The sequence below is a fragment of the Phocoena sinus genome, chromosome 1, assembly GCF_008692025.1.
Source record: "Phocoena sinus isolate mPhoSin1 chromosome 1, mPhoSin1.pri, whole genome shotgun sequence".
Classification (NCBI taxonomy): domain Eukaryota; kingdom Metazoa; phylum Chordata; class Mammalia; order Artiodactyla; family Phocoenidae; genus Phocoena; species Phocoena sinus.
The window spans coordinates 102,675,271-102,696,322 of NC_045763.1; the positions used below are offsets into that span (position 1 = coordinate 102,675,271).

The 21,052-nt window shown below is 37.3% G+C and overlaps 1 protein-coding gene across 2 annotated transcripts in view; it reads left to right on the forward strand.

Annotated features, from left to right (window-relative positions):
• Nucleotides 1-21,052, forward strand: part of SYCP1 (synaptonemal complex protein 1) — a 152,242-nt gene that overhangs the window by 93,211 nt on the left and 37,979 nt on the right. For both annotated transcript variants that reach the window (XM_032644498.1, XM_032644507.1), the window contains exon 23: nucleotides 20,831-20,947. In XM_032644498.1, coding sequence (XP_032500389.1) covers nucleotides 20,831-20,947 — 117 coding nt within the window. The remainder of the gene's footprint in view (nucleotides 1-20,830; nucleotides 20,948-21,052) is intronic.

Consider the following 21,052-nt stretch of genomic DNA (forward strand, 5'->3'; position numbering starts at 1 on the left):
GTAAATAATGCTACAAGGAACATAGGGGTACATATATATTTCAAATTAGTGTTTTTGTTTTCCTCAGAAAAGCACCCAGAAATGGAATTGCATCATAGGGTAGTGTTCTTTTTTAATTTTCTGAGGAATTTCCATACTGTTTTCCACAGTTGCTGTACCAATTTATATTTCTACTGACAGTGCATGAGGGTTCCCTTTTCTCCACATCCTCATCAATGCTTGTTATTTGTTGTCTTTGAGGATAGTCATTCTGACAGGTGAGGGGTGATACCTCGTGGTAGTTTTGATTTGCATTTCTCTAGTAATAAGTGATGTTGACCATCTTTTCATGTGATTTTGGCCATCTGTATGTCTTCTTTGGAGAAATGTCTGTTTAGATCTTCTGCCCAGTTTTTGATTGGATTGTTTGTTTTTTTAATATTGGGCTGTGTGAGCTGTTTGTATGTTTTGGAGATTAATCCCTTGTCAGTCACTTTGCTTGCAAATATTTTTTCTTGTTTTTTGGGTTGTCTTTCCATTTTGTTTATGGCTTCCTTTGCTGTGCAAAAGCTTTTAAGTTTAGTTAGGTCCCATTTGTTTATTTTTGTTTTATTTTAGTTACCCTAGGAGGTGGATCCAAAAAGATATTGCTACAGTTATGTCAGAGAGTGTTCTGCCTATGTTTTCCTCTAAGAGTTTTATAGTATCCGGCCTTACATTTAGGTCTTTAATCCAGTTTTAGTATATTTTTGTGTATGGTGTTAGGGAATGTTCTAATTTCATTCTTTCTCATAAAGCTGTCCAGTTTTCCCAGCACTGGTTGTTGAAGAGGCTGTCTTTTCTCCATTGTATATTCTTGCCTCCTTTGTCATAGATCAGTTCACCATAGGTGCGTGAGTTTATCTCTGGACTTTCTATTCTGTTGCATTGAGCTATATTTTTGTTTTTGTGCCAATATTATACTGTTTTGATTATTGTAGCTTTGTATTGTCTGAAGTCAGGGTGTCTGATTCCTCCAGCTCCATTTTTCTTTCTCAAGATTGCTTCGACTATTTGGGGTCTTTTATGTTTCCATACAAATTAAAATTTTTTTTGGTTCTATTTCTGTAAAAAATGCCATTGGTAATTTGCTGGGGTTGCATTGAGTCTGTAGATTGACTTGGGTAGTATAGTCACTTTGACAACATTGATTCTTCCAATACAAGCACATGGTATATTTCTCCATCTGTTTGTGTTATCTTTGATTTCTTTCATCAGCATCTTATAGCTTTCAGAGTACAGGTCTTTTGCCTCCTTAGATAGGTTTATTCCTAGGTATTGTATTCTTTTTGATGCGATGGTAAATGGGACTGTTTCCTCAATTTCTTTTTCTGATCTTTTGTTATTAGTGTATAGGAATGCAACATTTCTGTGTATTGATTTATTTGTATAGGAATGCAACATTTATGTGTATTAATTTAGTATCCTGCAACTTTGCCAAATTCATTGATGAGCCCTAGTAGTTTTCTGGTAGCATCTTTAGGATTTTCTGTGTATGGTATCATGGCATCTGCAAACAGTGACAGTTTTACTTTTTCCTTTGCAATATGGATTCCCTTTATTTCTTTTTCTTCTCTGTTTTCCATGTCTAGGATTTCCAAAACTATGTTGGATAAAAGTGGCAAGAGTGGACATCCTTGTCTTGTTCCTGATCTTAGAGGAAATGCTTTGTTTTTTTTTTTTTACATCTTTATTGGAGTATAATTGTTTTCAGTGGTGTGTTAGTTTCTGCTTTATAACAAAGTGAATCAGTTATACATATACATATGTTCCCATATCTCTTCCCTCTGTGTCTCCCTCCCTCCCACCCTCCCTATCCCACCCCTCTAGGTGGTCACAAAGCACCGAGTTGATTTCCCTGTGCTATGCGGCTGCTTCCCACTAGCTATGACCTACTAGAGAATGGACTTGAGGGTATGGGGAGGGGGAATGGTAAGCTGTGACAAAGTGAGAGAGTGGCATGGACATATATACACTGCTTTCAGTTTTTCACCACTGAGAATAAGGGTTTATGTGGGTTTGTCATATATGGCCTTTATTATGTTGAGGTAGGTTCCCTCTATGCCAACCTTCTGGAGAGCTTTTATCATAAATGGGTGTTGAATTTTGTCAAAAGCTTTTCCTGCATCTACTGAGATGATCGTATGGTTTTTATTCTTCAGTTTGTTAATGTGGTGTGTCCCACTGATTTGCATATATTGAAAACTCCTGCATCCCTGGGATAAATCCCACTTGATCATGGTGTATGCTACTTTTAACGTATTGTTTGTTGGATTCGGTTTGCTAGTATTTTGTTGAGGATATTTATGTCTCTGTTCATCCATGTGTAATTTTCTTTTATTGTGGTATCTTTGTCTGGTTTTGGTATCAGGGTGTTGGTGGCCTCATAAAATGAGCTTAGGAGTGTTTCTTTCTCTGCAATTTTTTGGAAGAGTTTCAGAAGAATAGGTGTTAACTCTTCTCTAAATGTTTGATACAGTTTGCCTGTGAAGCCATCTGGTTCTGGACTTTTGTTTGTTGGAAATTTTTCAATTTCAGTACTTGTGATTGGTCTGTTCATGTTTTCTATTTCTTCCTGGTTCAGTCTTGGGAGATTGTACCCTTCTAAGAATTTGTCCATTTCTTCTAGGTTGTCCATTTTATTGGTGTGTAGTTGCTTGTAGTAATGTCCTAATTTTATTGATTTGAGCCCTTTCCCTTTTTTTCTTGATGAGTCTGGCTAAAGGTTTATCAATTTTGTTTACCTTTTCAAGGAACCAGCTTTTAGTTTCATTGATCTTGTTTTCTTTGTCTCTATTTCATTTATTTCTGCTCTGATCTTTATGAGTTTTTTCCTTCTACTAACTTTGGGCTTTGTTTGTTTTTCTTTCTCTAGTTGCTTTAAGTGTAAGGTTAAGTTGTTTATTTGATATTTTTCTTGTTTCCTAAGGTAATATTGTATTGCTGTAAACTTTCCTCTTGGGACTGCTTTTACTGTGTCCAATAGATTTTAGATTGTCATGTTTCATCGTCATTTTTCTCTAGGTATTTTTTGATTTCCTCTTTGATTTCTTCAGTGATCCATTGGTTGTTTAGTAACATATTGTTTAGCCTCCTCGTGTTTGTGTTTTTTACAGTTTTTTCCTGTAATTTCTTTCTTTTATTTTTATATTTAATAAATTTATTTATTTATTTATTTACTTATTTTATTTTTGGCTGCTTTGGGTTACCGTTGCTGCTCACAGGCTTTCTTTTAGGTTCGGTGAGCGGGGTCTACTCTGTTGCAGTGCGTGGGCTTCTCATTGTGGTGGCTTCTGTTTGTTGCAGAGCACAGGCTCTAGGCGTGCGGGCTCAGTAGTTGTGGTACGTGGGCTCTAGAGCGCAGGCTTCTGTAGTTGTGGTGCACGGGCTTAGTTGCTCTGCAGCATGTGGGATCTTCCCGGACCAGGGCTCAAACCCATGTCCCCTGCACTGGCAGGTGGATTCTTAACCACTGCACCACCAGGGAAGCCCCTCCTGTAATTTATTTCTAATTTCAGAGCGTTGTGGTTGGCGAAGATGCTTGATATGATTTCCATTGTCTTAAATTTACCGAGGCTTGATTTGTGGTCCAAGATGAGATCTATCCTAGAGAACATTTTGTGTGCATTTGAGAAGAAAGTGTATTCTGGTGCTTTTGGATAGAATGTTTTATAAATATCAGTTAAGTCCGATGGTCTAATGTGTCATTTAAGGCCTGTGGTTCCTTATTGATTTTCTATCTGGATGATTTGTCCATTGGTATAAGTGGGGTGTTAAAGTCCCCCACTTTTATTGTGTTACTGTCAATTTCCCCTTTTATGGTTGTTAGCATTTGCATTATATATTGAGGTGCTCCTATGTTGGGTGCGTATATTTTTACAATTGTTATATCTTCTTGTATTGTTCCCTTGATCATTGTGTAGTGTTCTTCCTTATCCCTTTTAACAGTCTTTAATTTTTTATCATTTTTTAACATCTTTATTGGAGTATAATTGCTTTACAGTGTTGTGTTAGTTTCTGCTGTATAACAAAGTGAGTCAGCTATATGCATATGTATATCCCCATAACCTCTTACTCATGTGTCTCCCTGTTATCCCACACCTCTAGGTGGGTGCAAAGCACCGAACTGATCTTCCTCTGCCATGCAGCTGCTTCCCACTAGCTATCTGTTTTATATTTATATTTATATTTATATTTGTCAAGTCCATTCTCTACGTCTGTGTCCTTATTCCTGTCCTGCCCCTAATTCATCAGAACCATTTTGTTTTTTAGATTCCATATGTATGTGTTAGCATACGGTATTTATTTTTCTCTTTCTGATTTACTTCACTCTGTATGACAGACTCTGGGACAATTTCATTTCTTGTTATGGCTGAGTAATATTCCACTGTATATATGTGCCACATCTTCTTTATCCATTCATTTGTTGATGGACATGTAGGTTGCTTCCACGTCCTGGCTATTGTAAATATTGCTGCAATGAACATTGTGATACATGACTCTTTTTGAATTATGGTTTTCTCAGGGTATATGTCTGGTAGTGGGATTGCTGGGTCATATGGTAGTTCTATTTTTATTTTTTTAAGGAACCTCCATACTGTTCTCCATAGTGGCTGTATCAATTTACATTCCTACCAACAGTGCAAGAGGGTGCCTTTTTCTTCACACCCTCTCCAGCATTTATTGTTTGTAGATTTTTTTTTTTTTTTTCTTTTTTCTTTGTGGTACGTGGGCCTCTCACTGTTGTGGCCTCTCCCGTCGCGGAGCACAGGCTCCGGACACGCAGGCTCAGCGGCCATGGCTTATGGGCCCAGCCGCTCCGCGGCATGTGGGATCTTCCCGGACTGGGGCACGAACCCGTGTCCCCTGCATCGGCAGGCGGACTCTCAACCACTGTGCCACCAGGGAAGCCCTGTAGATTTTTTGATGATGGCGATTCTGACCGGTGTGAGGTGATATCTCATTGTAGTTTTGATTTACATTTCTCTAATGATTAGTGATGTTGAGCATCTTTTCATGTGTTTGTTGGCCATCTGTATATCTCCTTTGGAGAAATGTCTATTTAGGTCTTCTGCCCATTTTTGGATTGGGCTGTTTGCTTTTTTTGATATTGAGCTGCATGAGGTGCTTGTATATTTTTGAGATTAATCCTTTGTCAGTTGCTTCATTTGCAAATATTTTCTCCCATTCTGAGTATTGTCTTTTCATGTATATTTATGGTTTCCTTTGCTGTGCAAAATCTTTTAAGTTTCATTAGGTCCCATTTGTTTTTATTTCCATTTCTCTAGGAGGTGGGTCAAAATGGATCTTGCTGTGATTTATGTCATAGAGTATTCTGCTTATGTTTTATTCTAAGAGTTTTATACTGTCTGCCCTTACATTTAGGTCTTTAATCCATTTTGAGTTTAATTTTGTGTAAGGTGTTAGGAAGGGTTCTAATTTCATTCTTTTACATGTAGCTGTCCAGTTGTTCCAGCACCACTTATTGAAGAGGCTGTCTTTCCTCCATTGTATACTCTTGCCTCCTTTATCAAATATAAGTTGACCATATGTGCATGGGTTTATCTCTGGGCTTTCTCTCCTGTTCCATTGATCTGTATTTCTGTTTTTGTGCCCATACCGTATTGTCTTCATTACTGTAGCTTTGTAGTATATTCTGAAATCTGGGAGCCTGATTCCTCCAGCTCCATTTTTCTTTCTCAACATTGTTTGGCTATTCGGGGTCTTTTGTGTTTCCATACAAATTGTGCAATTTTTTCTTCTAGTTCTGTGAAAAATGCCATTGGTAGTTTGATAGGGGTTGCACTGAATCTGTAAATTGCTTTGGGTAGTATAGTCATTTTTACAATGATGATTCTTCTAATCCAAGAACATAGTATATCTCTCCATCTGTTGGTATCATCTTGAATTTCTTTCATCAGTGTCATATAGTTTTCTACATACAGGTCTTTTGCCTCCTTAGGTAGGTTTATGCCTAGGTATTTTAATTTTTTTTGTTGCAATGGTAAATGTAGTGTTCCTTAATTTCTCTTTCAGACTTTTCATCATTGGTGTAAAGGAATGCAAGAGATTTCTGTGAAGTAATTTTGTATCCTTCTACTCTACCAAATTCATTGATTAGCTCTAGTAGTTTTCAGGTAGCATCTTTAGGATTCTCTATGTACAGTATCATGTGATCTGCAAACAGTGACAGTCTCACTTCTTCTTTTCCAATTTGTATTCCTTTTATTTCTTTTTCTTATCTGATTGCTGTGGCTAAAACTTCCAAAACTATATTGAATACTAGTGGCAAGAGTGGGCAACCTTGTCTTCTTCCTGATATTTGAGGAAATGGTTTCAGTTTTTCACCATTGAGAACCACGTTGGCTGTGAGTTTGTCATATGTGACCTTTATTATGTTGATGTAGGGTCCCTTTATGCCTACTTTCTGGAGAGTTTTTATCATAAATTGGTGCTGAATTTTGTCAAAAGTTTTTTCTGCATCTATTGAGATTATCATATGGTTTTTATCCTTCAATTTGTTAATGTGGTGTATCACATTGTTTGATTTGCATATATTGAGGAATCTTTGCATTCTTGGGATAAACCCTAGTTGATCATGGTGTATGGTCATTTTAAGTATTGTTGGATTCTGTTTGCTAGTATTTTGTTGAGGATTTTGGCATCTATGGTCATCAGTGAATTTGGCCTGCAGTTTTCTTTTTTTGTGACATCTTTGTCTGGTTTTGATATCAGGGTGATGGTGGCTTTATAGAATGAGTTTGGGAGTGTTCCTCCCTCTGCTATATTTTGGAAGAGTTTGAGAAGGATAGGTGTTAGCTCTTCTATAAATGTTTGATAGAATTCGCCTGTGAAACCATCTGGTCCTGGACTTCTCTTTTTTGGAAGATTTTTAATCACAGTCTCAATTTCAGTCCTTGTGATTGGTCTGTTTATATTTTTTATTTCTTCCTGTTCAGTCTCAGAAGGTTGTGCTTTTCTAAGAATATGTCCATTTCTTACAGGTTATCCATTTTATTGGCATATAGTAATCTCTCATGATCCTTTGTATTTCTGCAGTGTCAGTTGTTACTTCTCCTTTTTCTTTCTTATTCTGTTGATTTGAGTCTTCTCCCTGTTTTCCTTGGTGAGTTTGGTAATGGTTTCTCAATTTTGTTTATCTTCTCAAAGAACCAGCTTTTAGTTTTATTGATCTTATCTATTGTTTGCTTCATTTCTTTTTCATTTATTTCTGATCCGATCTTTACGATTTCTTTCCTTCTGCCAACTTTGGGTTTTTTGTTTCTTCTTTCTCTAATTGCTTTAGGTGTAAGGTTAGGTTTTATTTGAGATGTTTCTTGTTTCTTGAGGTAGGATTGTATTGCTATAAACTTCCCTCTTAGAACTGCTTTTGCTGCATCCCATAGGTTTTGGGTCATCGTGTTTTCATTGTCATTTGTTTCTAGGTATTTTTTGATTTCCTCTTTGATTTCTTCAGTGATCTCTTGGTTATTTAGTACTGTATTGTTTATCCTCCATGTGTTTGTATTTTTTATAGATTTTTTCCTGTAATTGATATCTAGTCTCATAGCCTTGTGGTCGGAAAAGATACTTGATATTATTTCAATTTTCTTAAATTTTCCAAGGCTTGATTTGTGACCCAAGATATGATCTATATTGCAGAATTGTTCCATGAGCACTTGAGAAGAAAGTGTATTCTGTTGTTTTTAGGTGGAACGTCATATAAATATCAATTAAGTCCATCTTGTTTAATGTATCATTTAAAGCTTGTGTTGCCTTATTCATTTTCATTCTGGATGATCTCTCCGTTGGTGAAAGTGGGGTGTTAAAGTCCCCTACTATCATTGTGTTACTATCAATTTCCCCTCTTATGGCTGTCAGCATTTGCCTTATGTATTGAGGTGCTCCTATGTTGGGTGCATAAATATTTACAACTGTTATATCTTCTTGGATTTATCCCTTGGTCATTATGTAGTGTCCTTCTTTTTCTCTTATAATAGTCATTATTTTAGAATTTATTTTGTCTGATATGAGTGTTGCTACTCCAGATTCCTTTTGATTTCCATTTTTATGGAATACCTTTTTCCATCTACTCACTTTCAGTCTGTATGTGTCCATAGATCTGAAGTGGCTCTCTTCTAGCATATATATGGGTCTTTTTTAAAATTCTTTCAGCCAGTCTGCCTCTTTTGGTTGGAGCATTTAATCTATTTACAATTAAGGTAATTATCGGTATGTATGTTCTTATTGCCATTTTCTTAATTGTTTTGAATTTGTTTTTGTAGGTGATTTTTCTTCCCTTCCTCTTTTGTTCTCTTCTCTTTTGATTTAATGACTATCTTTTAGTGTTATGTTTGGGCTGCTTTTTCTTCTTTGTGTGTGATTCTATTGTTTTTTGTTTGCAGTTCCCATGAGGTTTTCATATAGCAATCTTTATATATACAAGGCTGTTTTAAGTTGCTGATATCTTAATTTCAAATGCATTTCCCATTTCCTGCTTTTGTACTCTCCTCACGGTTGCTGGTTTTGATATATTTGTATGTTGATGAATTTTTACTTTTACTGTATGTTTGCCTTTACCAGTGACTTTTCCCATTTGTGATTTTCTTGTTTCTAGTTGTGGTCTCTTTTTTTCCCCCCACCTAGTGAAGTTCTTTTAGCATTTTTTGTAAGGCTGGTTTGGTAGTGCTGAATTCTCTTAGCTTTTGCTTATCTGTAAAGCTTTTAATTTCTCCCTGGAATCTTAATGAGAGCCTTGTTTGGTAAAGTATTCTTGGTTGTAGGTCTTTCCCTTTCATCACTTTAAATATATTCTGCCACTCCCTTCTGGCCTACAGAGTTTCTGCTGAGAAATCAACTGATAGCCTTATGGGTTTTCCCTTGTATATTATTTGTCACTTTTTCCTTGTTGCTTTTAATATTTTTTCTTGGTATTTAATTTTTTTCTGTCTGATTAATATGTGTTTTGGCATGTTCCTCCTTGGGTTTATCCTGTATGGGACTCTCTGTGCTTCCTGGTCTTGAGTGAGTGTTTCTTTTCTCATATTAGGGAAATTTTTGACTATAATTTCTTCAAATATTTTCTCAGGCCCTTTCTCTTTCTCTTCTCCTTCTGGGACCCATATAATGCAAATTTTGGTACATTTATTGTTGTCCCAGAGGTCTCTGAGACTGTCCTCATTTCTTTTAACTCTTTTTTTCTTTATTCTGTTCTGTGGCAGTGATTTCCACCATTCTATATTCCAGCTCACTTGTTCATTCTTCTGCCTCAGTTATTCTGCTATTGATTCCTTCTAGTGTATTTTTCATTTCATTTGTTGTATTGTTCATATCTGTTCTTTAAATCTTGTAGCTCTTTGTTAAACATTTCTTGTATCTTCTTGGTCTGTGCCGCCATTCTTTTTCTGAGATTTTGGATCATCTTTAGTATTGTTACTCTGAATTCTCTTTTGGGTAGGTTGCCTATGTCCTCTTCATTTAGTTGTTCTTTTGGGTTTTTATCTTTTTCCTTCATCTGAAACATACTTCTGTCATCTCATTTTGTCTAACTTTCTGTGTTTGTGGTCTCCTTTCTGCAGGCTGCAGGATCATAGTTCCTCTTGCTTCTGGTGTCTGCTCCTTGGTGGAAGAGTTTGGTCTGGGGCCTTGTGGAGGTTTCCTGGTGGGAGGGACTGGTGCCTGCCCTCTGGTGGGTGGAGCTGGGTCTTGTCCGTCTGGTGGGCAGGACTGTGTCAAGCGGTATGTTTTGAGGTGGCTGTGAGCTCAGTACTCCTTTAGGCAGCCTGTCTACTGATGGGTAGGGTTGTATTCCTATCCTGCTGGTTGTTTGGCCTGAGATGTTCCAGTGCTGGAGCCTGCATGCTGTTTGTGGGGCTGGGTCTAGTGCTGAAATTGGAAATTCCAGGAGTGCTTATGCTTATCAATATTCCCTGAGGTCTCCACAACCAGTGTCCTTGCTTCCACAGTGAGCTACAGCCAACCCCTGCCTCCCGAGGAGACCTCCCAAGACCCCTTGGTAGGTCTAGCCCAGGTTCCTATGGAGATACTGCTTTGTGCTGGGTCCCCGTGCATATGAGACCCTGTGTGTGCCCTCTAAGAATGGAGTCTCTGTATCCCTCAGCTCTGTTGGGCTCCCGCACTCAAGACCCACTGGCCTTCAGAGCCAAATGCTCGGGTGGCTCTTCCTCCCGATGCCAGAACCTCACACTGTGTTGGAGGGCTATTTTTATGTGGGAACGTCCTTGTGTAGTCTCTGTGTGTTTAATATTTTTTGGTTTGGGGGCTGTTTTTTAGTATGGATGTCTGCCACCTGTTTCCTAGTGTATGCTGGCCGTTATCCCCTTGATAGGAGGTAGTGGTGACCAGAGCCTGCACTGGATATTGAGTGAGGCCTCCCCTTTGCTCTGTGATTGTCACAGCCCTGTCAGGGACAGGGTTTGCTCCCTAGTTCTTGGAGTAGAGGCCCCCAGATCTGTTTTGGAGCTGTATTTCTGATCTGCAGTGCTAGGTAGGCAAGATTGGAGCATTCCCACTGGGAGAGACTCTGCTAAATATTACTCTTCTGAAACTGTTCACCTGTGAGTGTGCTCTGTTGTGTCACCTTTTACCCATTGTGTGGACTCACAAATTACATTTTTGTTGTCAGTGCTCAAGACCCACCTTAACTGTGGGTATGCCAGCAATTGATTGGCCCTGGTGTCTCTTTGGCGTTGTTTTCACCAGGCCACCACCACACACCTACTGAAGTCAGGTCCAAGGACTGCAGTAATCGTGCACCTGGACCCACTGTTGGAGCTACGGAGGCTGCTCAGACTGTGGCCTAGCCTAACTTCTGAGTGTATGTGCCCACAAACCCTCCACTTGCTAAAGCTAGACCTGTCTCATCTTCGGGAGCACCCATTGTCCTTTCAAATGTTCCACAGGTGCTGAATTTACAAAGCTGGCAGCAGGGGTGTAAATCTGTGGTTCGCACAGCCTCAAGGAGAGATTTCAGCTCTTCCTCCTTAGTCACACAACCCCTGGGGCTCAGCTTTGGTTTCAGCTCCACATCTGCATGTGGGTCACCCACCGGTGTCTGCTCCTGAGGTTGCCCCAGAGTACATGAGCCTGCCCTGGCGAGAGGGGGCTGGGGCAGCGATTTGGGTATGTGAGCCCACCCATACAGGTTGGGGGGAGCTGAGGTGGTGACCAGGGCATGCAAGTCTGCTCAGGAGGGAGCTCCTTGTAATGCCCATGGAGGCAAGGGCCAGCACGTGGGGAAAGAGGCTGCAATGACAGCCCTGCCCTTCATGTGCCATTCAACAATGATGCTTCACTTCTATGGTGCCCCAGGCTTCTTCCACGAATGTTCCCAGTTGCAGAGCTCCTCACTCCCGTCCCTTCAGGCTGTCTCCTCGCAGCCAACAACAGACCTCTCCCTGGGTCTGCTCTCCAAACCCCATGTTCCAGCACCCAGCCCCCGCCTGCAGTGGCAGACACATGTCTCAGGCTGGGGCGTGCAGGGCTGTGGCATGGACCATCTGTGTAGGTCTCACTCTATCCTGCCTGCCACAGACTGGTTGCTGTACTCTCCTTTGAGCCCCTGAAGTTCCCCTTCTGTCCCAGCTGATCTTCCCACTGGTGAGGGGGCTTCCCTGGGTTCAGGAACCTCTCCTCTTCTTCAGCTCCCCACCAGGGGCACTGGTCCCATCCCACTTCCTCTTTTTTTCCTTTCTTTCATCCTACTGAGTTATGCAGGAATCTTTCTTGTCCTTTTAGGTGTCCAAGGTCCTCTGCTAGTGTTTAGAAGGTGCTCTGTGAGAATTGTTCCATTTGTGGATGTATTTGTTGGGAGAAGTGAATTCCATGTCCTCCTACTCTGCCATCTTGACTCCTCCCCACCTCATTGTGGTTTTGATTTGCATTTCGCTGATGATTAGTGATGTTAAGCATCTTTTCATCTGCCTGTTGGCCTTCTGCATGTCTGTTTTGGAAAAATGTCTATTCAGGTCTTCTGCCCTTTTTTTAATCGAGTTGCTTGTTTATTTTGATGTTGAGTTGTATAAGTTCTTTGTATATTTTGGATGTTAATCCCTTATCAGATATATTTTTACAAATATTTTTTCCCATTCAGTAGAGTGCTTTTTCATTTTGTTGATAGTTTCCTTCTCTATGCAAAAGTTTTTATTTTGATTCCCATTTGTTTAATTTTTGCTTTTGTTACCCTTGCCTAAGAAGACATATCCAAAAAAAAAATATTGGTAAGATCAATGTCAAAGAGCATACCGCCTAGGTTTTCTCCTAGGAGGTTTATGGTTTCAGGTCTTGCATTTAAGTCTTTAATCTATTTTATTTTTGTATATGGTGTGAGAAAGTAGTCCAATTTGATTCTTTTGCATGTAGCTGTCCAGTTTTCTTGACACAATTTATGAAGAGGCTGTCTTTTTCTCATTGTGTGTTCTTCTTTTGTTGTAGATTAATTGACCATATAAGCATAGGTTTATTTCCGGACTCTCTATTCTGTTCCATTGATCTATGTGTCTGTTTTTGTGCCAGCTCCTTTGATTACTGTTGCTTTGTAGTACAGTGTTGAAGTCAGGGAGTGTGATACCTCCTGCTTTGCTGTTCTTTCTCAAGATTATTTTAGCTATCTGGGATCTTTCATGTTTCCATACAAATTTAAAAATTATTTGTTGTAGTTTGGTGAAAAATGCCATTGGTATTTTGATAGAGATTGCACTGAATCTGTAGATTGCCTTAGGTAGTATGGTCATTTTAATAGTATTAATTCTTCCAATCCCTGAGCTTAGTATATTTTCCCTTTTTTTTTTTTTGTGGCATCTTCACTTTCTTTCATCTGTGTCTTATAGTTTTCTGAGTACAGGTCTTTACCTCTTTATTTAGATTATTCTTAGGTATTTTATTCTTTTACTTTTGCAATTTTAAATGGGATTTTAAAAAAAATTTTCTTTCTGCTTGTTCATTGTTAGTGTTTAGACATGCAACAGATATCTGTATGTTCATTTTGTATCCTACTATTTCTTTCAATTTTAGTAAATAATATTTTGGGGGGATTTTGCCCTGTTAATCTACATTTTCTATATTTTGAAAATTGTAGCATCTATAGTATTGTCCTTTTTTCAATCCTGATGTTGGTTATTTATGCCTTTTGTTATTCTTGATCAGTCTTACCAGGCATTTATCAATTTTGGAAGTTTTAAAAAAACACAGCTTTGTGGGCTTCCCTGGTGGCACAGTGGTTAAGAGTCCGCCTGCCAATGCAGGAGACACAGGTTCGAGCCCTGGTCCAGGAAGATCCCACGTGCTGTGGAGCAACTAAGTGCATGCGCCACAGCTACTGAGCCTGCACGCCTAGAGCTCGTGCTCCGCGAAGCCACCGCAATGAGAAGCCTGTGCACCGCAACGAAGAGTAGCCCCTGCTCTCTGCAACTAGAGAAAGTCCATGTGCACAGCAACAAAGACCCAACACAGCCAAAAATAAATAAATAATTTAAAAAAAAAAAAAACACAGCTTTGGATTTTTTGATCTTCTCTGTAGGGTGCTTGTTTTTGTTTCATTAATTTATGTTCTTTATCATTTTCTCCTCCTTTTATTGTTTTTTCATTATGTTCTTTTTCCAATTTGATATTAATTCTTTGATAATTAATTTTCAGTCTTTCCAGTGTACACATTTTAAGGCAATATATTTCCTTCTAAGCTTGTTGTAGTTGTGTCTCGTAGGTTTAAATATATATTAAATTAGTATTGTTTCATTCAATACCTTCCTATATTTCTCAGTTTCTGAGCTTAACAGCATGTTATGTTTTTGGAATTGATTTCTATCATAAGCACACTGTAATTAGAGAACACACTCTGGTATGACTTCAGTACTTTGGAATTTATTGACATTTGCTTGATGGACCAATATAGGGTTACTGTTTATAATCACACCCATATACCTGAAAATAATGTGTATTCTACAGTTGTTGGTCCATTTGGTCAAGATTATAGTCATATTCTTTAAACTGTTGCATATTTATTGATTCTATATCTTTACTTCTTTTTTCTTCGTGTTTTATTACTTGAATGAGATTGATGTGTTAAAAAATCTCGCTTGATGATTGTGGATTTCTATTCTTCCTTGCAGTTCTGTCAATTTTTCTTTTAATACCACGTTATTAGGTACATACTATAATATATGTAATTTCTTATTATACAATGTGGAACTTTATGTGTATACTTAATATATATTCTATATATATTCTGTATATTCTATACATAATAGAACTTTTTTCCACTTTAAAGATACTCACTTTATCTATGTAATAGTGTTTTCTTGCCTTAGAGAATAATTCTTTTTTTTTTTTTTTTTTTTTTTTTTTTTTGCGGTACGCGGGCCTCTCACTGTTGTGTCTTCTCCCGTTGCGGAGCACAGGCTCCGGATGCACAGGCTCAGCGGCCATGGCTCACGGGCCCAGCCGCTCCGCGGCATGTGGGATCTTCCCGGACCGGGGCACGAACCCGCATCCCCTGCATCAGCAGGCGGACTCTCAACCACTGCGCCACCAGGGAAGCCCTAGAATAATTCTTTTTTATTGTTATAACTATACCAGTTTTCTTCTTAGTGTTTACAGGGTTTAATTAATTTATTTATTTAAAATTTTTATTGGACTATAGTTGATTTATAATGTTGTGTTAAGCATGGTATTTTTAACAACCTATTTACTATTGTGCTTTCTATATCTTTGTTTTATATGTGTCTCTTATGAACAACATACAGCTGGAGTTCATAATTTTTGTCCTTTTTACTGGTACATTTTAGCTTCAGAATACATAATCTCCTTTCTCTCTCATGTCTAACTTATATGCTATCATATTCTTATTATTGTCACATATTGTAATGAATTTGTTTTTATAAGGGTTTTGTATTGCCCAGGAGGAAGGAAAGAATAGAGTGAATTGGGGAGAGGCAATAAATACTAAGAATGTTTAGAATTGATGAAATACACGAATTCATAGCTATAGGAAGACTGATGGATACCTAGAAGGAAAAATTAGAATAAATCCAGAACTAGACTTAGTATAGTAAAACTACAGAATGTTAGACACACATAGGTCTTAAAAGTAGCTAGAGAGAAATGAGAGATCACCAATGAAAGAATGACAAGAGATTTACCGTGGACATCTCAGCAAGTAACAGTGGAAGTTAGAAATCAGTGAAACAATATTCTCAAGTACAGAGAAAAGATCAACCTTGAATTATGTCCACAACGTGTCTCTCTTTTATGTTGGAGAAATCAGGACATTTTTAGATGAAAAACTGAAGGAAACATATTTTTCAAGAACACTCAGATAGTTAACAAAAATGATCATGTATAGGGCCACAGAATTCAAAGGCTTGAAATCATACAGAATATGTCCTCTAACCACAATTCTATTAATCTAGAAATTATAACATGTGTTTTTTTAATGAAGGTCTGAAGTTAATACCTTTACTATGAACATTGTTATGCCAATATATTTGAAAGATATAAAAAATATAAAGCGAAGCCGATTAACCAAAACAATCTCAAAACGAATAATTAACCTGAATAGTCCTATTAAGGAGATTGGATCAGCAGTTTAAAATCTTTCAACAAACAAACTTCAGACTCAGATGGTTTTAGGTTGGAGTTGCATTTGTAGAAAATCTATAAGAATCTCCAGATGAGTTAATAAAGTATTGAGTCATTTAGTAAGGTTGATAGATATATAATCATTACACAGAAAAAATTACTAGTCTTAAACATCTGCAACAAGCTATTAGAAAATGTAATTTTAACAATCTACCATTTATGTGAAAATGCTGGTTCTCTCCAAATTGATATACATATTCACACACTGTTGCTGGGAGTTTAAATTGGTACATATACTTTGGAAAACAATGTTGTTATCTTGTAAAGTTGAACATGCAATCTGCAATTTCAGGTCTGGATATAGAGAAATTTATACATTTGTACCAGGAGACAATGTTTTTGAGAACAGTCACACCATTATCGTGTGTATTATCTCCAAGTTGAATACAGTTCAGTGTCTGTGAACAGTTGAGTACATAAAATAAACCATGGTATATTCATACAATGGAACACTACTCTGCAGAGAAAATGAAGGAACTATACACACATAAATATGTAAAACCTACTGCTGAGTGAAAATGCAAGACAGAAAAATATATATACTAAGAAAACATTTATATAGAGTCTGAAACAAAAAACTGAAATACTGATATATCATTATGCAGTAAAGCTATAAAAAAGGGGAAGGGCCTCATGAATATTAAATTAAGAATCTTTGTTGCACTTGAGAGAGCAGAAAGGGAAACTAATGAACAGAGGCATTCAGAAGCCTTTATCAACATTGATAATATTCTGTGTTTTAAAGTTGGTGATTGTGGGACTTCCCTGATGGTCCAGTGGCTAAAACTCTGTGCTCCCAATGTAGGGGGCTGGGTTTGATCCCTAGTCAGGAAACTAGATCCCACATGCCACAACCAAGAGTTTGCACGCTACAACTAAAGATCCTGCATGCTGCAACTAAAGGACTCATGTGCCACAACTAAAGGTTCCTCATGCCTCAACTAAAAGATCCCACATGCAGCAATGAAGATCCCACATGCTGCAACTAAGACCCGGCACAGCCAAATAAATAAATATTAAGAAAAATAAAGTTAGTGGTTCTTTCATGGGTACAGAATACAGTCTGTTTCATTATTAAGTTACCCATGCCTCCCTTCCCCAATTCCTGTCACTGTCCTCTACCCCCTCCTCAATTCTAATTCAGTCCTAATGCCATAAGTGATTCTGGAGGGTGGGTGCTAATTAAAGGTCCTCTTTTTTAAAATATTTATTTTATTATTTATTTATTTTATTTTTGGCTGCATCAGGTCTCAGCTGCGGCACACGGGATCTATTGTTGTGGTGCGCAGGCTCTAGAGCACGTGGGCTCTGTAGTTGCAATATGTGGGCTCTCCAGTTGTGGCCTGTGTGCTCAATAGTTGCAGTGCACAGGCTTAGTTGCCCTGAGGCATGTGGGATCTTAGTTCTCTGACCAGAGATCGAACCCACATCCACTGCACTGGTAGGCGGATTCTTAACATTGGACCACCAGGGAAGTCCTAAGGTCCTCTTTCTTTTGATAATTATTATATTAGTAAATATTTGTACAAAATATATGGAAAAAATAGAAATTGAAGGTGTTGATTCTTTAGAGAAAATTAATCTCAGTAATACTGAGTGTGCTTTTTAATGGAATCCATTTTAACTGTTTTTCTTTAGTTGCTTGTGTTTTTAGTGTCATATCTAAGGATCCATTGCCAAATCTATTGTCATGCATTTTAACTCCTATTTTCTTCTAAGAGTTTTTGGTTTTAGCTATTACATTTAGATCTTTAATCTATTTTGAGTTATTTTTGTAATGTGATATGAGGTAAGAGTGCAACTTCATTCTTTTCCATGTGCTTATTATTTGTCTTAACAACATTTGTTAGAAACTGTTCTTTCTCCATTGAATTCTTTTGTCATTCTTATTGTTAGAAGCTATTCTTTCTCCATTGAATTGTCTTGTCATTCTAAGTTGACCATAGTTGTATAGCTTTATTTCTGGACTTCCTATTCTATTCCATTGATCCATATGTTTACCTTATGTCAGTACCATGCTGTTTTGATTACTGTAGCTTTGTAGTGAGTTTTAAAATTGGGGATTATGTGTCCTCCAACATTGTTCTTTTTCAAGATTGTTTTGGCTATCCAGGGTCCCTGAGAATTCCTTGTAAACTTTAGGATCAATTTGTTCTGACAAAAGGCAGTTGGAATTTGGGTAGAGACTGCAATGAATCTTTTCACTCTATTGATAATGTTCAAGGGGACACTATCAAAGGATGAAAGGACACTATGAAGGGAGTGAAAAGACAAGCCAAAAAATTGGAAAAAATATTTGCAAATCATTATTTGGTAATGATCTAATATCCAGAATATGTAAAGAATATTTACAATTCAGCAACAAAAGCCAGTCACTGAAGAACAAATACTGCATGATACCTAAAATAGTCAAACACATAGAAGCAGAAATTAGAAAAGTAAATACCAGGGACTAGGAGGGAGGGGGAAATGGGGAGTTGTTCTTCAATTTGCTTAGGTTTCAGTTATGCAAGATAAAGTAGTTCTAGAGATCTGCTCTACTACATAGTGCCTGTAGTCAACAAATCTGTATTGTTTACTTAAAGCAGTCTACAGATTCAATGCAATCCCTATCAAATTACCAATGGCATTTTTCACAGAAATAGAACAAAAATTTTTACAATTTGTATGGAAACAAAGGACCCCGAATAGCCAAAGCAATCTTGAGAAAGAAAACTGGAGCTGGAGGAATCAGACTCCCTGATTTCAGACTACACTACAAAACTACAGTAATCAAGACAGTATGGTACTGTTATGGTACTGTAACAGTAATATAGATAAATGGAACAGAATAGAAAGCCCAGAGATAAACCCACACACCTGTGGTCAACTAATCTATGAAAAAGGAGGCAAGAATATACAATGGAGAAAAGACAGCCTCTTCAATAAGTGGTGCTGGGAAAACTGGACAGCTACATGTAAAACAATGAAATTGGAACACTCCCTAACACCATACACAAAAATAAACTCAAAAGGGATTAAAGACCTAAATGTAAGGCCAGACACTATAAAACTCTTAGAGGAAAACATAGGCAGAACACTCTTTGACATAAATCACAGCAAGATCTTTTTGGACACACCTTCTAGAATAATGAAAATTAAAACAAAAATAAACAAATGGGACCCAGTTAAGCTTAAAAGCTTTTGCACAGCAAAGGAAACCATAAACAAGACCAAAAGGCAACCCTCAGAATGGGAAAAATATTTGCAAATGAAGCAACTGACAAGGGATTAATCTCCAAAATATACAAATAGCTTATGCAGCTCAATATCCAGACAAACAACCCAATCAAAAGTGGGCAGAAGACCTAAATAGGCTTTTCTCCAAAGAAGACATACAGATGGCCAAGAGGCACATGAAAAGCTGCTCAACATCACTAATTATTAGAGAAATGCAAATCAAAACCACCATGAGGTATCACCTCACACTGTTCAGAATGTCCATCATCAAAAAATCTACAAACAATAAATGCTGAAGAGGATGTGGAGAAAAGGGAACCCTTTTACACCGTTGGTTGGAATGTAAATTGATATAGCCACTATGGAGAACAGTATGGAGGTTCCTTAAAAAACTAAAAATACAACTACCATATGACCCAGCAATCACACTACTGGGCATATACCCTGAGAAAACCATAATTCCAAAAGATGCATGCACCCCAGTGTGCATTGCAGCACTATTTACAATAGCCAGGTCGTGGAAGCAACCTAAGTGTCCATCAACAGAGGAATGTATAAAGAAGATGTGGTACAATGGAATATTACTCAGCCATAAAAAGGAATGAAGTTGTGCCATTCACAGAGACGTGGATGGACCTAGAAACTGTCATACAGAGTGAAGTAAGTTAGAAAGAGAAAAACAAATGTTGTATATTAACGCATGTATATGGAATTTAGAAAAATGGTGCAAATGAACCTATTTGTAAAGCAGAAATAGAGACACAGTTGTAGAGAGCAAATGTATGGACACTAAGAGAGGGGTGAAATGGATTGGGAGATTGGGACTGATGTAGGTACACTACTATGTATGATGTATTTGGCTGGTGAGTACCTACTGTATAGCACAGGGGGGAAAAAAGAAGGTACATTCTGTTTGCAGGACATATATTAAGTTAGCCTTAAAAATACATTCCAGTATACATTACGTGCAGACAAGTACTGTTTGATTCCACTTATACGAGGTGCCTAGAATAGTCAAATTCATAGAGTCAGAAAGTACATTGGTAGATGCCAGGGGCTGGGGGGTAGAGGGAGTGGGGAGGGAGAATGGGGAGTTAATGTTTATAGGGGACAGAGTTTCAGTTTAGGAAGGTGAAATATTCGGGAGATGGATGATGGTGAGAGTTGCACAACAATGTGAATGTACTTAGTGCCATTGAATCGTACAGTTAAATATGGTTAAAATAGTATGTTTTATATCATGTGACTTTTACCACAATAAAAACATTTTAAAAATGTATCAGGGTTAGGAGGATAGGGAGAAATAGGCATCAGTTAAAAAGAACCTGAACACTATCTATTAGAAGGAATAAATATGCACAAGAATTTAAAAAAATTGTTAGGAGAGTAGTCTCATGTAAGTGTTCTTATGACAAAAAAACGGGACAGAAGGAAACTTTTGAAGATGATGGATATGTCTATTACCTTGATTTTGGTGATGATTTCATGGGTGTATGCATTTGTCCAATCTCATCACACTGTATACATTAAATATGTGTCGTTTTTTGCATATGTTATACCTCAATAAAACTTTTTTTTTTGAAAAAATGCTTTTCCTTTGAATCGCATGTGTGTTCTGTCCAAATGGAATAGTTACTTATTGTAATAAAACAGCAAACTGAGACTAAATAAATATTGTTGAACAATTCATTAAAAATAAAAATATGGCTGCTTTTAAAATATTACTTGTCAAGACTAAATATGTATTTTAGGGAAAAAGATAGATATTGTGAAAAATAAAGCACATCTCACCATATAAAAACTGTAAGTAAAATGATCCAATTATAATATCTATGAATAAATCATCTTTTAAGAGTCACAAAACCACAAAATGAATACAGAATATTTTCAAGTAATCCACAGAATTTATTAATGTTCATGCTGTTTTCTTTATTCAAAGGTCAATAAATTAGAATTAGAACTAGAAGGTGCCAAACAAAAATTTAAAGAAATGACCGACAGTTATCAGAAAGAAATTGAGGACAAAAAGCTATTAGAAGAAAATCTTTTGGGAGAGGTAGGAAAAACTAAATATGTTTGAGAAGTTGTTATACTAAAACCCTATATTTGTATGTTTGCATTTTAAGAGAAAAGTAATAATTCTTTTAACATTATGATTCTT